We start from the raw sequence: 20,693 nt of genomic DNA, 5'->3' as shown, positions 1-20,693 counted from the left end.
CTGAGGGGAGAAAGAGCAACTGGCAATGTTCCCAAATACCAATATCAAGCATACACGTCACGTGCACAAGAGTTTTGTTTTTTTTTTTTTTTTTTTTTTTTTTCACGAGTTATCACTGATTTTTTTCTTTCATACTCGGTCAACGAAGCACAATGAACTGTCCAAACTGTCCCAGCTCTCCCGTTTTTTACGATCGACTGAAATGAGAAATTTATGCGTTTTACACCAAAACGGACAAGCCCTCGGTGACAATTTTCAAAAAAAGCTGCATTCTCGTTTATCCCTGAAAATACATTCGCCGCCTACAAAATGTACAAAAAAAAAAAAAAAAAACACTTCGTGCATTTTGTAAAATATGCAAGCGTGGAAAATAATGAATTTCATAAATCCTTTCGGCTCGTCATTCGTGCAACGCGAGACAGAACTAAAACGAAAAGACTCTGCAGTTACGCGCAACTCCCGTTATGCAACTACGATGCAGTTTGATAAGCGTGAAACGCTTTGTATTATATTCCTAAAATATTAAAAATTTTTGCACACTTTGCCATTTGCAAATATCCCACGATCATAGTGAAATTCACGCGGCATGCACGTGTAAAGTGCCATATACACGAGCTCTAATCATTTCATTAAGTCAACATCTTACTGCGATATATATTTTGCACGTGCGGAGAATCGGCATATATCGGCACGCGAACACCCGAAGAGAACGGCCATGGAACGTCGTGATCTTAGTAACGAGCTGTGAATTCGTGATGTAACGGATCTAACGCATACCTCGCAAGGCCATGCCGAGCATAATTGACTCTTGACTTCGCGTTAATTGCGTACATTTTTCTCCGCTAGGCGTTGCATACTCGTGGAATATGAAATTATTTACAGCGGAGCGAGACGAGACACGAACTGTCATTATTACAATCGATATTCGGAATGCAGGATATCCGATGATAGAGAATGATATAATAGAATAAATTATTTCCTTTGTACCCACATAATAATTAACCCATATTGTCGATCTGTAGAATCTCGATATTTCTTTTCTTTTGTTTCTTTTAGTTCTGCGTTGAATATTATTTATAAGTATTTGTTTAATAATAAAACATCTTTTACTAATAGTATTATATTAAACGTAAAAAAATATATTAACATTAAACTTATTCTTGTTGTGTAGAAAATGATTGTTTTTGACAAAAGATCGCATTAATATCGCGAATAAAGCTTCCTATATTCAATTTAGGTATCTTATCTTTAAAATATAATTATAATAAAATTTACGAAGATAATTGAATTTGTATATCACTTATAGTCAAGTCACACTAACAATAAGACAAAATATAAGTATAAAAATAAAAGATATGTATGAATTGTATAATTTAAATATATATTACACTATATAATAATTGCCTAAAATAAAATACAATATAGTGTGGAAAAAAATATATAAATACTTTCAGTAAAAATTCCCAGTTTTAAATTTATGAAATAAATACATTGCATATTATGCGGCGTAAAATAACATATGATCAGTGTTTTTGTTATCTATATAATCATTTAGATGAATAAATGGTCTATCTCATCTAGATAAGATGCTTTATAACTTTATCATCTAGGTAAACGTGAAATAAATTATCTTTATCTGAGATAAAATTTTGTTTTATATTTATCTAGACGATTTCAACGTGAAACACTGCGCGTATGATAATACATGACTATTTTACGGCGGTATACATAGCTCGCCGAAATCTGGATAAATCACATTATATATACTATATTATGGAGTTTATTTTTACCGTCAGTGATGTGTCGCGCGGGTCTCGCACGTGCTACAGGGTAGACAGATAAGTACGCGCCGCTGCATCTGCCGATGCTGCCGATCGTATCACATACATTCACAATGCAACACGCACGGTTGGCGCAGGATGCCGGTCGCTGGAAAATATACTACGAGAGTGCGATCGGACGAGCGGAACGAGAGAGCGGGATCGTGAAAATCTGTCGATGCGAAACGACACTGCCAAGGCAAATAATTGCCCCGCGATCGCTATCGACAGCGGGAAAATCTCTTTCGATGCATCTTCTCTTTTCTCTGAATATCTGAATTATTCCCAATTTCCGCATTTATGGTTCAAAATTTTATAACTGTCGCCAATAATGAATAATAATAGGATTGACAATCTTGGTCGCGCAATATGAATTGAAAACATTAAGGCTATGTGCGTCAATGTATGAATATGTTGATTCGATTATTAATTTATTCCAGTGATTGTGAACGAGGTGCACACGATACGACCGCATTATCGAATGCACTCACGTTGAACTCGCGACGCTGCACAAACCGAGCAGGAACGCGTCGTGTGCGCGAGGAATAATGATTAATTGTCAGCCGATCGATCGTACATGTTACACTGACGTACACTCAATTCCGTAATTCCTTTCGTACGTTAATATTAATAACAATATTAACTACTTCTTTTGTGCTGACATTTTTCTCATCCTATTTAACAAGTTGTGGAAGCACGTGACACGATAATCATTTCGCATATTGCGCGACACTTTGGTAGTCATCACAAAGCGTTGCACCTAGAATACATCCTTATCGCATATGCGCAAGTAGCGAATAAGATACGATCGTTATCACAGGAACTCACTTATGTACAAAGTTGCAAACAGAGAACTAATCGGGCCACCCTGCCACTCCTTTCGCTGCAACACACTCGCTCTTGATGCACTCGCACGATGCGTAAACTTGCCGGCTGCAAGAGGCGCGATAAACACGTTAGAACGCGTAGACGACGCACGACGTACGAACGTATCGTGAAAAGTGTCCAAGTGGTGTCGGGGTCGAAGAAGAGGAGCCCTTCCTTTCCACTAACGTTGTTCACGCCGTTGCTTTCTGACTCACGATTCTGACACGCTAGTGAGACAGAGAGGAAAGAAAAGGGGGGAGAGAACCAAGCTACTTGATTACGAATGCAACACGTGCGGAATAACACCGCGCTCCTGGCTCTCACCGTAGATGTTTGCCTTCATCGACGGTTCCCCTTTTCGACGAGATCCCATGACCGGTTATTGCATTTCCGGCCGAATGTGCTTCGGCAACGTCGAAATTTTAACGAGAGTTTTGATTAAAAGAGAATGGCGTCATCAAAGATTTGGCTGACACACGTTGAAGAAATGTGTGCGTATGACGTGTATTTTTACAATTTAAATTCCGTGATTTCTCCGATATTAACGATTTTCCTTGGAAACAAGTTGTATTTAATAAAGAAGAAATAAATGATTCGTTATGAGTCAGAAAATATCTTTTACTATTTTAATTACGTATAATTTATGCACATGTATTTATATAGCATAACTTTGATTGCATTAGAGAGAAAAAAAAAAAAAGAGAATTATATAAAAATGTTTATAATAAAAAAAAATCTGATATATAAATAACAACACCGATAACAAATCACTTTGGAGTGACAATCATTTAAGCGCGCTTAATTAAATCCATCGTCACAGTTCGTGACATCAAGATTAACCATCGTCGATTTCTCTCGCCGTGTGTATTTTTACTTTCGCAGAGTCGGGAGAAAATTGAAAAAGGTTAACGACGCTCTCGTAATTAGAAGAGGATCGATTTGGCGCGACTGTCGGACAAATTCGAAAACTTTACACTCTACCTCTGTTATAACATAATGATATCGTGATATTCTGACATATTATTGGTCACCGCTGTGCGTCTATATACATGTAGGATAATACATGCATATGCATCGATAATGACAGGATGTCGGCAACTATAATACTGACGACAGCAAAATGTGGTTTCTAACGCGAAGCGCAAATAACATCTACGGTAAAGCGTCGAGGATATAGCATTCCGATACTATTACCTGAGAAACGTCTAATGAAGACATGTACCACGTTCGTTTCCCTCTACGAACTGTGTAGTGTATTTGCATTACATGTACATACATATATATATATATATATGTATGTATAAAATGTAGATTTATATAAAAAAGAGACAAGTGCTTGTGAACCCCATTAATATTATTAGAAAGTATTGGTACTTTAAAATGAGAAGAATGCTACGTATCATGAGTATGTGGCAAAAATTTTAGAGATAATAAATTAAGTTTTTAAGATTAAACTTAATCAATTCAAAGTTAAACGTAAAACACCATAGTCATTTACTACATATTGGAAAAGTTTGTATAATAGTAACTATGTATTGTAAATTAAAATTACTGTATTTCGTCAACATTGCAGCTGTTATATTGTATTTTATTTTAGGCAATTATATAGCGTAATATGTATTTAAATTATACAACTCACACATATCTTTTATTTTATATACTTATATTTTGTCTTATTGCGAACTCAAGTTATTTTTTAATTAATCGTCGTTACCGCGATTATCACGATAAAAATATGTCGAAACCAATGATTATAAACTTATTTCAACTTCTCTTTCAAACTTCTGCAATATATGAAAAAAGAAAGCAAAAAGGTTGAAACTTGGCAAGAATTCGTGAGTACTTGCTATTTCCATAAGTTGCAAAAGTGTTTTACGAAAATGCGATAAATTCACGCGAAAGTCGCGTTTGCAACGCGGAATTTTTGAATTGACATTTTTGCGAAAAATTTATCGTAATCATTCGCGAATTGAACACGGACTATAGAGTAATTTATTGATGACTTATAAAAAAGAGTGATGATCGCAATTTAAATACGAGCAAATTTATCGTACGTTAAATTGCACCGTGTATTCAACATCGATTACGTTCTCATCAATTATCTGTAATAAATTATTACAGTGCTATTCAAAGAGAGATTACCTCATTTAGAGATTTACATTTAATTGCATGCAATAGTTAATCTATGTTTCAATAAAAAAAAATCACAATATATTCCATCTATTATAACATTACATTGAAAATTTAATTTTCGTTTTTCCCAAATTTTCATTTTCTGTTTCCGTCCATCTGTATATTGACAGCTCGATTCCCGTTTCGTGTAATTTATCCGACTGGTATTCTCTCTTTCGCATCGCTGGATTGCGAAAATTTATGCCATTCACACCGTGATTTTATCAAATGAGTCATTAGCGGATATTCGGGCCGTCGAGCAATCGTCAATGACGATTCGATTCTCGCCCCATCATCGAATTACAAGACTATCGATTCTTAATTATTCCATTAATCTAATTTTCAGATAGATTACACAATTGTATTTGCATGTAATTTTGATTATATTGCTTATACTAACTTAAAATTTTAACTAAGTTTGCCTCTCTTAACTTAATAAACAAATTACAGTCAAATAAAATGGGAACATAATTAACATAAATTATGTTTGTGTTTTCTCGCTTGGCATAGTAACTGGTGACACGGATTTGCTGGATGAATCAGTAAACGACTGAGTCATCCGCAAATTACCAGTAAGCTTGATAGAAATCGTTATTCGTCATAGTTTTCCCGATTAGTTCGATAATATCATTATTCCGCCTTATGCAATCCGAGATTTTTATTTTTTTTTTTAATAATATTATTTACAAATAGTATATATATTCTTTTCATGCACGTGTATGTGCGTGTACATACGAAATTAATATTGTAAAATACAATAAAAGTCTAAGAAAATATTGAATTGCACTCTCGTTTAGTTAATTGCCTTCGTGCGACAATTAACTAATGGACTAATAAATACATTATAAAAAATTATCTCAGCGCGCGCAAAAAAGACAATAAAAATAATAAAGTTAGGTTTTGTTATCACATTAATTATTACGCTAATTTTTGCATATTTTAATTTTTACAATGACGAAAAAGATATATCATTGATGTTTGTAGTTCACAATCAGTGAACATGATGATGAGAGGTGATGGGAAAAAGTAAAAAAATTCGAAAAAGATTTGTTGCGTGTTTCTATGAGTACATATAGAACTAATAAATTATAATGGACAAATTGATAAGTAAAAACTATAATTTCTACTAGAGTGTTTTATATAAAACTCGTAAAATTAAAATAATGAAATGTATAAATAACATTAACTATTGTAAAATTTATATCATTTAGACTCGTTCGCATTTTCGAAGAATTTTGTGTGTAAATAATTAATTTTTTTAATTGATGATATATATATATATATATATATATTTATAAATATCTGTTGTTGTTAATGATTATAGTAGCCGTATTGTCAGTGATTAAAATTCAATTAACAAGCATCCAAATATCACGGAATTACATATTTATATTCGATATATAAAATTATACTTTGTAAAATTCTAACGCGCGTTCTATCATCTATGTACCTTAAAAACATCAATTGATTGTATAAAAAGTAGACAAATGTAAAGACGTGTGTGAAAAACTCTGATTTGATTATCAGACTATTTTACGTTGATTAAAAAGGTAATGAGAATGAGAAAGAATGTGATTGACACAAGAGCGAAAGAAAAGAGAAAGAGCAGGGATTAAGCAATCATGTTCGAATCATCGCCTAGGAAACGGTAGATAAAGTTTGCGGATAGGGTAGGTAGATCTCGGACGCGCTGCATCGAGGAACTGCTGATACGCGGAACGCAGCAACAATAAGAGAAACGTTAAATGGTCGACGCTTCGTAGCTTATTGTTCACCACTTCGCTTAACGGTATCATCTTTGTCCCAGAAACGCTCCCGATCTCCGTATGCACTTGGTGACACACTTTGGCACAATGGCGTGCACATTAATCGCATAACTGGCGGTGTGGTTGCGCAACCGCCCTTCCCGCATTGTTGCCCGCGAATGCACGCAAGCACGTACGATCCACACACACCCACACACACACACACGTGCGCACACGCATCGAAGATCGTTTCAACGTAACGATCTGCCGTCTTGTCGACTTGGGTCGTAGCTTCGTTGCCGCGCAACGTTAATAATTCACGTTCATGCGCGAGAGAATTATGACGTTTTGTCGGTCACATTGCATAACTTTACGACGCTACGCGATTGATACGTTGTAATTGCTGTCATTTGCCCAGTAGTAATTTTGGCTCGCGATCCTTCATGATTTCTTATTCGGCTTCACACGAAAGAGAAATTAAATAGCAAATATGATTTAACCGCGATATGCATTAATATATATTTAATATAAATAATGTAGTAAAGTAAAAAAAAAAAAATAAATAAATTGTTATTTATCTCGTCTTGTACAAAATTCCTCGAAAACACTAGTGTAAAAATAAGTGTCTAAACTTGGATTAATTTCATTTTTATATTCATTATTTTAACTTTTCGGACTTTAAAACATCCTAGAAATCATATCAGTTTTCATCTATCGATTTGTTCATCAATTTACGATCAATCGCTGCTTATATATAACTAACAGTCTTCAGTCGCGTCTTCAATAATGATGAAAGATACATGCTCGAGACATTCATCATCTCCGGGTAAACCCTAACGACACTTACATCCCGCTGTAGCGCAGCTTCAGCTATGTAACGTACCATCACGAGATTGACAAATCCGGACTTAGAGTTTGCCGAGTCGATAAATTCGCTAACACCGAGTCGCTGGTAACTAACAACAGATATTATTCAACAACGAGGATAACTAGATCACCGAACGTTTCCTAAATCTCCGCGAGTCCCGTGTTGCGCGAGTTTCCGATTAGCGAAGAGTACGTCACCAGCATAGGCCCGCCAACTGTCACTTCTAACCGAAAGTCGCAAACTTGCCTAATGAACGTACAAGGTTCACTTTGGCCGAGAGAGCGAGAAGCTTTGGCTTAGCACGTGTCTTCAGGTAAAATCCGTCGACGGATTTCGCTAACTTGACTCCGGTCTCTCGGTAGTAGCCTCTAAAAGCATCTTTTGAGCGCTATGATCAACTCGCCTAATGCGATTCCGTGCTCATCAGAAGCCAGGACATGCGTTGCAATTCCTCGAGACAGGATGTGTAACTAAAGATACATACATTGGGAATTTCCCGCGATAGCATGGTCAGAATTTGGATATGGTAAACACTGATGTTAAGAAACACACAGTAAAGTTACAATATATATATATATATATATATATAATTTATTATAATTCATAATATATATATAATTTATATTATGATTCATAATAGTAGAGACGGAAAGATAAATGAACTAATTTTCTCGTGAAAGGAGAGATAATAACGCGAAATATCCCGGAGAGACAAATATTGCAAATCTAAACTTCTCGAAAGTTTCGAATACTCTACATAATTATATGATTTAATTTTCAATTGTAACTAATTATATCAATATTGCATTATATTATTTGTTTTTTATTAATCGCGTAATCCCGTGATTTATATATTAAATTCTATTAATACAAATTAATAATAACCATTCCTCATTAGTATTCACAAATGGAAAGTATAAAATAATCAATAAAAAAAATTAATTATTCTATAATAATAGAATTACTTTTTACTTTATTATTCTAAAATTAAAGAATAGAGATAGTGAACTCGCTTTTATGAACAGAGAAAGTATTGACGCGTGCGAAATGAGACTTCTTCATGGCAAAATTCTCATTTTGCGAATGTCAGAAAGATCGCAGATGGTATCCATGATTATCTTTTTAGAATTTTATGCCCTATAGATTAATATCTGAAAATTGTCATGCTTTGTTCGCAGTGTCACGGATTAAAACAAAAATATTTGGTTTTTCAAAGAAAATTGCGTGAAAAATTAATTCCACTGCTTCTCAAAAATTTATTCTCAGTTTGTTGTAAAACATAGACTGTAAAAGATTAATTTATTGTCATTGTCGTTTAATATTTGCTCTATTCAAATCCCGAAAAATATAATGTAAATAAAATCAGTAATTGATTTCAAATTACGGAAAAAATAGAGTATCTTTCACGTTTTTTGAAATAGGGTCAATGAATCAAGCGGTAGTTATAAAAAAAAAATGATTTGAACATAACGATTCGACCCCGACATTCCCTAGAAAAGTCATCAATCAAGTTTCTTAGAGTGACCTTAAAAAGCAAAGGCCGAATCCCATCTCGTCCTAATTTTGTCGCCAAACGCGACAACAGAATGATTTTGATTAATTCGTAATGTCCAGATTTCACGACGAAAGAGCGGTCATTAATAACGCTAAAACTTGTTTTCTTTTCAAAACTCTCGTAACGTGTGTGCGCGAAACGCGTATGTGTTTGAGGGAAAAAGATGGTGAACTTCCGGATTAATCGTACACCTCGGTGAAAAATTTAATTGCGAGCTTTCTGCTGAAAACTGACGTGTCTCTCTCATCCAGCCCGAGAAAAGACGCAAAAAGAACACGTCGAAATAATGTGACAGGATATCGGTCCTTGCGAGGATCAGCCTTAGAGTTAAGCGGCGGATGATGCAGAAAGAGCGACATTATATGGTATGATAGGCGGGACGGAAAGATAAATGAACTAATTTTTGTTCTCGTGGAGAAGAGAGATGATAGCGCGGAATATTCGGGACAGATATAAAGTATAAGACAAATATTGCAAATTTAAAATTCTCAAAGAATACATTCTACATAATTGGCATTATATGATTTATTTTTTAATTGCAACTAATTATATTAATATAAATTATATTATTAAATTATATTAATATAAATTAATAATAATTCGCCCAACTTAGTATTTACAAATTAATTACATCTATGATTTAAATAATAATTCACTTTACAAAATTAGTTTATCTATATAATTATTAATCGTTTAAATCTTCTAATATACTTGAAAGAATACTTTTTATAGGCGTAATTTTGTGTCATCATTTTTTTGTCACATAATAAATAACTTTAGAGATATTGATTTATATTTATATCAAGACTTTGATTTTATTCTACATACTTATTGTTAATAGACTATAGTGCAAATATTACATAGATCTAAGTAAAAAAATGTTTAAGTCATTGCAACTGTTATATTCGGATTGGATTATATGTGTATATCAGAGGATCGATAATTATCTTCAACAAGAAAAAGATTACTAGCATCATGCAAAAATACGGAAATTGATTCAGGGTAAAGTTCACTTAAACGAACTTTCCAAGATAAACGCAAAATAAATTGGAGCTTCGTCTCTTTCTAACGGGATTCTCGACGGCGACGAAAGGGTTTGACAGCGTGAGGTATCGAAGAAGGGTTGCAGAGCAGCTTTAGGTTCGTACAAGTTTAATTGGTTTCCGGAATCCATTTTGCCTGGTTTTTAGCTCCACGACGACACGTTTCATTTTACCCCTAAACCCTGTCTGCTACATCCGTCCCTACGTCCGTCACTTCACTCTGTCTTCGGATATCGAGTTTTACCATCAACTCTCGCTGCAGGCGTTCGTTGAATCCGCCCGGACATAACTTCCGCGAAAAGTACCCCGCGCATCGCATGAAATTAAATCAGGAAATTTTTGTGACGTACGGCAGCGGGTTCGGAAAATTTTCAATCCCTTCAAGCGGACGTTTCGTAGCGAAGTTATCGTCGCGGAAAAATCTATATTTGCTCGTGACGCTTTTTGATTTTCCGCGACTTTTGATCTCGTGACGTATCAATGTCATATTCTAGTGCGCAACCAAAAGAGAGATCGCTTTCCTTCTCTTATATTTCTTGTATAATTTCCGGCTACAATGAAGCATCCAAACTATTCACTTTGACTTTGCCAATGAGAAACTTTACGATGTAAGAAATACGTCGTTAAATAGTTTCAATAATACTACTGGTCTTATATGTCATTAAAAAAAATCCATTAGCTTTACGATAAGATATAATCGATTAACAATGTTATAATTAACAGAATTTCATAAGTTTTTGTTATTAATGAATGACAATAACTGAGAAATCCAACATAAAAATCGTATACTTTCTAATTTGTTGCTAATAAAAGAAAAAAAAGGGATTTCTATTTTAAATTTGTTTTATTTCAGTTAACCTATTCCTACGTAAAACGTTTTCTACTGTAAACCTACTGTGTAACAAAGGATTACAAAGAAAATTTCATATATTATCTCCTTCACTATTCCTCTATGCTCTTTGTCTCTCCGAATTTTTTGTTCATCTCGCAAGTGACGAGTAAAATCGTTCCCGGGGTTATGGTCAAATCTTTACCCTTGGATCGATGAAACGATAAAAAGAAGAGGAGCAATATCGCGCTGACTCGGCGTTGTTGAAAAGCTTGCGCTGACATCGATGATACGCGAAATCTTGCCAGGCCGCGAAAGCGGACACCGTTAAACGACGTCGGGTATAGTCGATCGCGGTCGAGAATTTCTCTCCTCTCTTTGACGACGGGCGTCTGGTAGCGTCGCGACGACATCGGGACGGCTGAGCCAGCGTTATCGCGCTGCCGCCATCGAAAGACTTTACTGGTCCGTGGATTCGACGATCGCGAGCCCGTACGTCGCGTCGGATACAGGCCATTTCTGCACAAGCACTTCCGGTGGCCGACTCGTTAACCATCGATCTTTATCGCGAGAAATAGCTGTATCAGCGAAACTCGCGACAAATCGCAATAGACCGCGTCCGTCTCTTCCGACCAATCACGACCTAAGTATTTTGATATATTTTCTTTTCACGCCACTGCACGATATTGTTACCCGTGTAAAATCAGTTTATTGTTAGCTACGAGTCTAGCACTTTTTTTTACAATGTGTTAGGAATTTTGTCTTTTTTTTCCGTCTCTTATATATTCTTTTATTTCTTCTAAAAGTATTTATTTTAATAAAATTTTTTTAAATGTACATATTTTAATTTTAAAGGAAACATATGTTAAATATTGACGCTCTCTTAAATATAAATAATTTAATATTTCTCCATGTAGAATTAAGAGAAAACTTTTAATTTAATAAATAATTTTGTAATGTATATACGTGAAATTGATTAAAAATATTCAATATTTGTAATTTTGTTTAATCATATTATATTTCATTCAACGCTTTAACTTCCGCTTTTGATTTAGTTATTTTTATTTCTGTATATCTTCTTTATAAAGGAACTTTATAAAGAGAAAGAGGCAGAAAGAGAGAGAAAAAAAGTATTAAAAAGTATAACTAGGACATGTAATGCTTTAATTTCTTAATACAATAAATTAAAAGAAAAGAAAAAAAAAGATATTTCTCTTTCATGGTTAAATTGGTCTAATCTCAAGAAACGTTTATCGCTTAAATTTCTATGGCTTTTATTAAGCACGTCTCACAATGCCACGTTTCCCAGACAACGACCCTCGAGAGATCGTGCCGCAACAAACGATACATTATACAGAACGGTCCAGAATTGGGTCGCGGAGTGTAAATTAAACAAACTGTGCAAATGCACCCGTTGCGCGGTAGCAAGCGCATATTTCGCTGCAGATGGCACGGTTCAAAGGAGTATGCATTATGCGTGCTATGCAACGGATTTATTTTAGTTACAATGTGGACGGTCTACCATAAAGAAAGATTAAATAAATTTTATCCTACTGTTGATCTAATTACAGAAAAGCATACCAACTTTAATGCAAAGGGAAAATTATTTTATCACTATATATATATTTTTTAACACTATAATATTAAAATAACAAAATATTGGAATTGGAGAAAAAGGTTTAGAAAACTAAGCAGCACTATACAATTTTTCTGTTACCATATTCATAACATTTATAAGGCGAATATTAAGTAAATGAGCCATGAAAATCGATTTAATATCGGATTTAATATCGGTTTTTGATTCAAGCATATAATGGAATAAATATACGAGAAAGAATACAAAATAACACTTTTCTTTATCCTTGAATAAAAGAAGATTGTTAAAAGCAGGAGGTATTCACCATTCTAGGAAACACGAATGGATTAGATATATTGAAAAAAATAGTATGGCGTACGAAAATTCGCGGAAGTCCAGGAAGTCCCGAACAATGCAACGTGTGATTCTCGGTGTCGCATCTAAAGGAAGAAAGGGAAAGGGAAGAGAAAAGCAATAATTTTTCAGGAAGTTCGTGGAAAATTCCCGGTTAGTAGCACCGCTTTGCCAGATCATCTCGCGCCGGGGAATCCATTATTCTTTGATGTAAAAGCACCACTTCCGCAGCCTTGGAAACTGTTCAGTGCGAAAGTGTTCTTAATCCTTGCTACACGTGCTTCCGTTCAGCATTGTTACGCAATTGCGACGTACGAGGTTCGCTAGAAGCTCATTGAGAAATTCGTTGAAAGGATTGAAATTAAAAGAAATTCTAGATTCAATTTTTAGATAAAATCCAAACCAATAATAAAAACTATTTTCCGGAAAAAAGTGACAAAATCTTTTCTATTAAAAATGTCAAAATAGAAACTCTTTTTATCTACATTTGTTAATTGAGAGAATGTTTTTTACGTCAAGTTCCAAAATAAAATCCTTAAAAGATTAAGAATCGATGTAGCAAATAAATTTGTTTGTTACTGATGTTGAATAGTAGACGCGAATCAGATTTATATTAATAAAAATTGTTAATTATGTTACTATTACATTTCTCAAATTTAATTAAAAATTAATAGAAAATTTATCAATATTTATATTTTCAAAGTTTTTGTCGAGTTAAATTTAAAACGTTAATATAAATTTAAAAAACTTTATTATTATATTAATTTTATTTTTTTAAATTACAGTAATTAATAGGATTTAATAATTAAAGCAAAAATATTTTTTTGCGTAAAGTTATATAAATATATTTTAGTGTTACAAATTAGTTATTTTTATATTTTTTGCCACTTTATGCATTATACTATTTTTATGATAAACTAATATTTGCTGTAACTGTAAAGTAATAAAAAACGATGATCAAAAAATTAAAAAAAAAAATAGTAACAAAAAAATATGCTAATCTCTGCCTTAAAAGATGTAAAATAGAATTAAATAAAGCAAAAGAGAAAACATGTTATGTATTTCAGAGTGGAATAATTAAAAAAATATATTGCGTCAGAAAATCAGAAAAGTACAGGAAAATGTCGAATAAAATATAGAAAAAATTTATAATATAAATAAAGATAAGAAGATATTGTTAACAAAAAGATATAAAGGAGAATTAGCGATAAGATTCACAACCAAAATAAGAAAAAGATAATCTATCCTAATTTTTTTATAATATTACCTGCAATGATAATCATCTATTCTCGCATTAAGAAAATACACATAATTTGTGAAACTTTCAACATAATTGCTGTCTCTGACTGGATGTAAAATTGTCGAGTAAATTTTTCGTTTCTTTCGCACTTAATATGTCATTGTCTAAGAGTCTGAAGTTTTTGCGAATTCTCTTTTCTTGGACCGGACATCTCCGGTCAGAATGTCCGGTTGGACAAGAGCAGAAGAAATTAAATTTGTTCCGACATACGAGAGTGCGGTACAATGAACCGAATGAAAAGGGAAATTTTCTGTCGACCATCAAAAGCTAGTAAACAAAGTACTCGTGATAAGTCGTTCAAGAGCGTTGCGAAAAGAGTAACCCGGGAAAGCGATAGACTTTGTTTCTGAAACTCAGGAAGTTTGTCGGACTCAGAAAGCTATGAGAATTCACTTATAACGTTAATATATTATAACGTACATTGCAATAAACAAATTGCCAGTTATTTAATCGAATTACAGAACTGTTTCTTCCGTTGAAAAATTAATCTTTCTATATAAATATCACAATTTAAATTTCTTCACAGATATAAGAAAATAACGTGCATCCCCCTCCGGGATCGTCCAGTGTCGCGATGGTCAGAATTCGGCGGTATCTGGAGATCCGGCGAGGATGCAGTAGGACGCATTCGGATCGATACAGAGAGGATACCGCATCACGTAAGCGAGATTGGTCGGATCCGGTAACTCGCTCGCTCGTGACCCGGGCCAGATGCGACCTTGGCCTGCATTTCGGAGATGCAGCTACGCGCATGCCGCTACATGCATACCCGATGTGTCCATTCGCATGCCTACGTGATCGTTAAATTGTGTCGCTAGTATTGTCCTCAAATCTAAATATCATTCATATTAAAAACTATATTATTTGAAAGATTTAAAGGCCAGATAAATCCTGGAAAAATTGTCAAATGAAATCCTCCGAGACAGAACCTGTGATTATACCAGAAAATATGACTAAAGTAGATTTAACAAAAGTTTAATCTTTGATATAATACCAAAGATTACGATGTATATATTTAACTGAATAATAAAATTCCATCACAAACTGATATCCTCAGACATACAATATGTGTTCGAGTTAATATTTTTCGCGATAAAAATGCATTTATATTTCGCAATCGCGAAATATAAATATTGTCAAGACAAGCTCGGCGAATCAAAAAAGCGGGCAAAGAATTTAATTGGAGAAACTGTAACGCGCCAAACAAAAGCTGCGAGAAATAAAGATGAGTCTGTCATTCAACACCCGGAATTGTTCTAATCAAAGGAATAAAAATAAACAATTCATCTCTTTGGTGTGTGCAATTGTTTTTTCATAACGTGAGACGCCATGCCTTGCAACACTCAATATCTCGAAATGACAGAACGGTAAAAGAAAAAATTCTTTTTTTCCATGAAACATTGATTGAATTTAATTGAGCATTCGAGTCCGGTTTTTTCACGGTTGTTTAATCGACAGCCGAACTTTTCGAGCAGGCGAGAAAGCGGTTGTGAATTCTGTCTTTGTGTATATCATTCATAAAATGTTTTTATATGATTTTAATGTCATTGTTTTTGATGAATTTGCTGAATTCGGTGCTAAACGACACGCGCAAATAATGACGCTTTGATCTTCAGAAATTACTGCGCATTCAATAGGAGGCGCCATCACAGAATCATTAATCAATAAACGAGCCTTGAAACTCCATGGTTCAAAATATCGGCTGAAATTCGAAGATTGGATATACTCAAAATAATATTCAGGAAATACGCGGACCACGGCTGAGTTTATATTCAGAAAAGGAACAAATGCAGCGGATCAGTGGCGCACAGGTGTGCGAAACTTTTGCGGCTGGCTTAATGAAGTATTCCATTCACGGTAATGTTTAACTACGGACTGACTTTAGCAGTGTGCACGGAGTAGCCAAGAGCGCAATTAATTCTACCTCGCGCGCCACCTCATCCCTTCCTCCCGATCAAAGTCGAACTTTTTATAGATACGTCCTACCGAACGAAGAGACTCCAGACTCTACTCGTGCCAGTGAAATTCTTCAAGTAGCAAATGAAAGATTAGATTAAATTAAATTAGATTGGATTTGTTACGTACTTTATATATAGAATCGAAATCTCGCTCGAAACATTTCAAAATAAGGCGTCCTATAGATCAATTCAATTTGCGGTCCATTTATATATAAAATTGTATACAATTTAATATTAATATAATTTTGCATAAAAATGTAAAAAATATTGCGTTCAGAAGCTATAACTTTTATGTATTTTTATCAGAATTTGTAAATATTTTACAACAATAAAGATGAATAAATAGAGATTTTAGTACTTGATTATTTTTGTTAAGTATAAAAATTTGATATAAAATATATAACTTTAATAAAATTAACCTGAAAATAATAAATACAAAAAAAAAGACAAAAAAATTTTAAATAAAAAAAAAAAAAGAAATCGAATGTTAAGATTTATGAGGATATAATAAAACATTTCAAGCGTTGTCGCATCATCTCTAACTTCGTCTGCGTTTCGTCCAACTCTCTTTTCGCTTGCGCGATGTCCAGAGGCATGACCTTAACCCGAAGAGCTCTGACTACATGGCAATGTTGGAGTCCCATGTGCGCGATAACGTACAAAAGAGGTTAACGACAAATGGACAAGTCAATAGGAGTTGAACTGGCGCAAGAAGTCTTCAGCAGAAGTACATAATGTGTCCGTACCAATCCTACTTTCATAGCATAGCCGAGCTCGGACCCGATGAACCCTTAATCCTTCGGCAATTAGCTTAGCAAACTAGTTCTCTTCACCATTCTATTCACGATCTCTGCTCTCGTCGACCTTTTGAAAATATCCGTCCGATACACACGCGTTTCACTCGGTTTATTTTAGAAATTAATGCGAAAAGACACACGATTACGCTCGAGTGATTGATGACGAAACAAGAACGCGAGATAAGCTGTCTCTCATCTGTCTCATTTGACGTGTTAATATTTTTTAGAATCCGAAAGTCACACGCTTTATCAAAGAAACAATATATATATATATATATAAAAATAAACGGATTGAAACAAAACTCGATATAGCTTGAAAGTATCGAATGTGACCGACAAATAAGTTTTACGTTTCGAGAGAAAAGGCATAACACGTACAATTTTTGCAAAAAAAAATCGCTAAAAATATGGCTGAAACTAAGTGCATGTCTCGTAAAAAAATGTTAAGAAAAAAAAAAAAAAAAAAAAAAAGACTCACCGTGAGACGTCTTCTTGGGAAACGGCCCGCGGTGTTCCAGTGCCGTGCAGGGCGAGGGAAGACGCATGGCGCGATTCCTGCGAGTACGGTAGCGTCGCGGTGTTGTTTTCTAGCGCCGACACGGAGCCGTTTTGTTTACCTGTGACACACAAGATCGTTATTATTTATCATTTTTAACCCCCTCCTTTTATGTACGCAAAGTATATATTGACACAGTATCAACAAATATTTCGTCGACGATGTTTACATATATTACTTCGTTGACATCAAACTTGGTCGATAAAAAACTTGACTGCTAGTTCAACCAACATACATATCATTTACTTTTATAATAAATAAAATATTCATAGAGCAACATATACAGGGTGTCTCATAACTAACGAGCCAACGCTCGCGAACGGATAGAGTACAGTGAACTGAACAAAAAAGTATTAGGTCATTTTGCAATTTTCGCAATAATTATTAAAATATTAATTAAAAACGCTTAGCGAACAATATTATACGTATGTACAAGATGTCCGGTAATAATCGCCCCACCTCTCTAGGGTTGATAGAGCAGGTGAAACTGAACATAAAAGTCCTGTATCATTTTCCGATTTTCGCAATAATTATTAAAATATTAATTAAAAACGCTTAGCGTATGAGCGCGCGCCGCATATAGCGCTCAGCATACCCTGAGCGTTTTTAATTAATAGTTCAATAATTATTGCGCTAATCGCAAAATGATACAGGACTTTTATATTCAGTTTGACCTGCTCCATCTGCCCTTGAGCTATGGGGCGATTATTACCGGACATCTTGTAGATGTGTATAATATTGTTTGCTAAGCGGTTTTATTATAATTACTATTTTAATAATTATTGCGAAAATCACAAAATGACTTAATACTTTTTTGTTTAGTTCACTGTACTCTACTCACTCACGAGCGTTGGCTCATTAGTTATGAGACACCCTGTATTTCTAAACAAAAGAATCATACTTTAATAATAATTTATTTATTTATTTATTTACTTGAAACGGGAAAAATCTCTTTGGTAACAAAAAGTCATATAATTATAAAAAAATAATGTCAAAATGTGATATTAAAAAAAGAAGTAAAAAGCATAATTGTAGATTATGTCAATGGCATAAATATTATTTAAAAATTAATATTTACATGTAAAAAATGTATGTTTCTCAATATAAAAAATATATTAAATTATAATTTTAATAATACCAATTATAATGTTAAATTATATAATTTTTGTTCATATTATTAAAATATTTATCATTTCCGATTAATAAGGACACGAGGCTCGAAATTATGTGCAATCTAAGATATTTTTATTCTAACAATACAATTTCATTTTATTATATTATAATAATATTTTGACAAGCTTTTCATCAAAATATGTTATTTACTTTTTTATGTAATGTAAAAAAGCAGAATAGTTAGTAAATAGAAAAAGAGATCTCAATCTAAAGCGTGCTTGTTTATTTGCTTTTCTGGGAAACTCATCGCCCTCTCGTGTGACTCCGCTTGGAGATTACAGCAAATATTCGGATAATCCCGCGAGGCACCGATCTACCGCGGCATTAAAGGGGCAATTTGAATTCAATCGGCATTAATCCACCGTTTTTTCTACTTGTAATAAATTGGGTTACCTATTGTGTTTTTTTTTTTTTTTTTTCAGTTTGAAGAAAAATACAAAGAATATTGTCACTATAAAGATAGCTTCACATAAATATTATCTTTAATATTTCAGAGAGTTTTATTTTTAGGAAACTTTTATTCGTGAAGAAATCAATAAAGAAAATCTTACATTTGTAATCAATCTTTTTTTATATTCATCCATCCATTTTCCGCGCACAGATACCAAAAGCATGTCGTCAAATCGCAAGCAAGGCCGAAGAGAAGAAACTCTTTATTTTTTTTTTTTTTTTTTTTTTTTTTTGTCGACGTCATCCGCTCGTTTTTCCGCAGCATCGAATTTTAACATTGCACTCTCAAGATTTCCCCGATCGGACATTTCAAACGCGTGGTGCACCGCATTCATAGCACTCGCGATAAACGGAAAAGAGAGATAAGACTGCCCGCGGGAGTGCGCGCGATTCGAGGTGAGTTTACGAGTTCCGTTTTACGAGACCGATGAATAAGTTACGGCCCGATCGTCGGTAAAACCCGGAGACTCGCGGATCAAAAATTCATTTCCGCACCCCTTAGAAGCTGAACCGGAGATTCGTCCGTGTTTCTTTCCAATCGGCAGGGAAGTCACGGTGATGGGAGCCGTGGTTCATTTGAATTACAACGCGTTGCGCAAGTGATTCTGAATAATTAATGTAACGCCGTAATTATTATTTCAATCGGGACCTTGCGATGGAAAAGCGATGGCGATAGATACGATTACGACGGCGGAGATAGATGGTGCTACAATTTTTGCGGAATGTCGCTTTTTAAATCCAGTTCGACCGCACAATCTTCGGCGTAAATCACCGAAAACGAAATAAAATCACAGGCTTTACATTGCTGATAGTATAAGAAATCGTCCTTACATTTATATTATTTATTTATATACATAGAAAATTCCGTCTCTCATAACGATATTTTATTATATTAAGAATTATATTAAGAATATTTTATAAAAAGGTCAACGAAAAATTAGAATATCTTAACAATTAAAATATATCGTATCTAATTTATAAAATGCAATTAATTTTAATGAATCCCAGAAATGTATTTATAAATATGAGATATTAATCAATCTCTCTTCATATGAAATTATTACTGCTGATGACTTATATTGTTTATTTGATTCTAATCTCATTAAACAATAATTTATGTATGAAACTGATTACTTACGTGGCTGAGGCGAAAGAGAATTGTCCGTTGCTATTGGAGGAGGAGGCGGAGGTACGATTCCACTTTCTGGCTTGGCAACCAGAAGCACGACACGATCTTGGGTCGCCTTCAGGGTCGCCACAGCTTCTTCGTGTGTCACGTTCTCCAGATTTTTATCGCCCTGCTGAAACCAACATGGTTTGATTTGAGCGATATATGCTCTTCTTCGTTCGTGCATTTATTATATAACATTGATTCGTTGATGATCAAGAGAGAACACAACGAAATTTATTTGAAACATTGCCAAGCATCTGTTTCTTCGCAGATCGACATTTAAAGCAACGCGTCGTCAACGATATCCATATATAGAATGAGTCCTTAGAAATTTGTGTCTAGTTTCGAGTGAAATTGCGTCGCGACATGACAAACAAAATATAGATATAATGAAGAACAAGATACATTTCTGCATTTATGCGTTACATTATTTTTATTTAACTTTTTTATAATTCTCCC

The 20,693-nt window shown here is 34.1% G+C and overlaps 1 protein-coding gene across 11 annotated transcripts in view; it reads right to left on the bottom strand.

Moving 5' to 3' along the window:
• The window catches only part of LOC140663666 (disks large 1 tumor suppressor protein-like), a 337,014-nt gene that overhangs the window by 45,356 nt on the left and 270,965 nt on the right, over positions 1-20,693 (bottom strand). For 10 of the 11 annotated variants that reach the window (XM_072888001.1, XM_072887997.1, XM_072888003.1 and 7 more), the window contains 2 exons: positions 20,202-20,364; positions 17,363-17,501 (listed from right to left, as the gene is read on the bottom strand). In XM_072888001.1, the coding sequence (XP_072744102.1) occupies positions 17,363-17,501; positions 20,202-20,364 (302 nt within the window). The remainder of the gene's footprint in view (positions 1-17,362; positions 17,502-20,201; positions 20,365-20,693) is intronic. The other variant, XM_072887999.1, reaches the window with a different exon arrangement.

Source organism: Anoplolepis gracilipes, chromosome 3 (genome assembly GCF_047496725.1).
Source record: "Anoplolepis gracilipes chromosome 3, ASM4749672v1, whole genome shotgun sequence".
NCBI lineage: Eukaryota > Metazoa > Arthropoda > Insecta > Hymenoptera > Formicidae > Anoplolepis > Anoplolepis gracilipes.
Note: the sequence above shows the minus strand (reverse complement) of the source record. Positions and strands in the feature narration are given on the sequence as shown.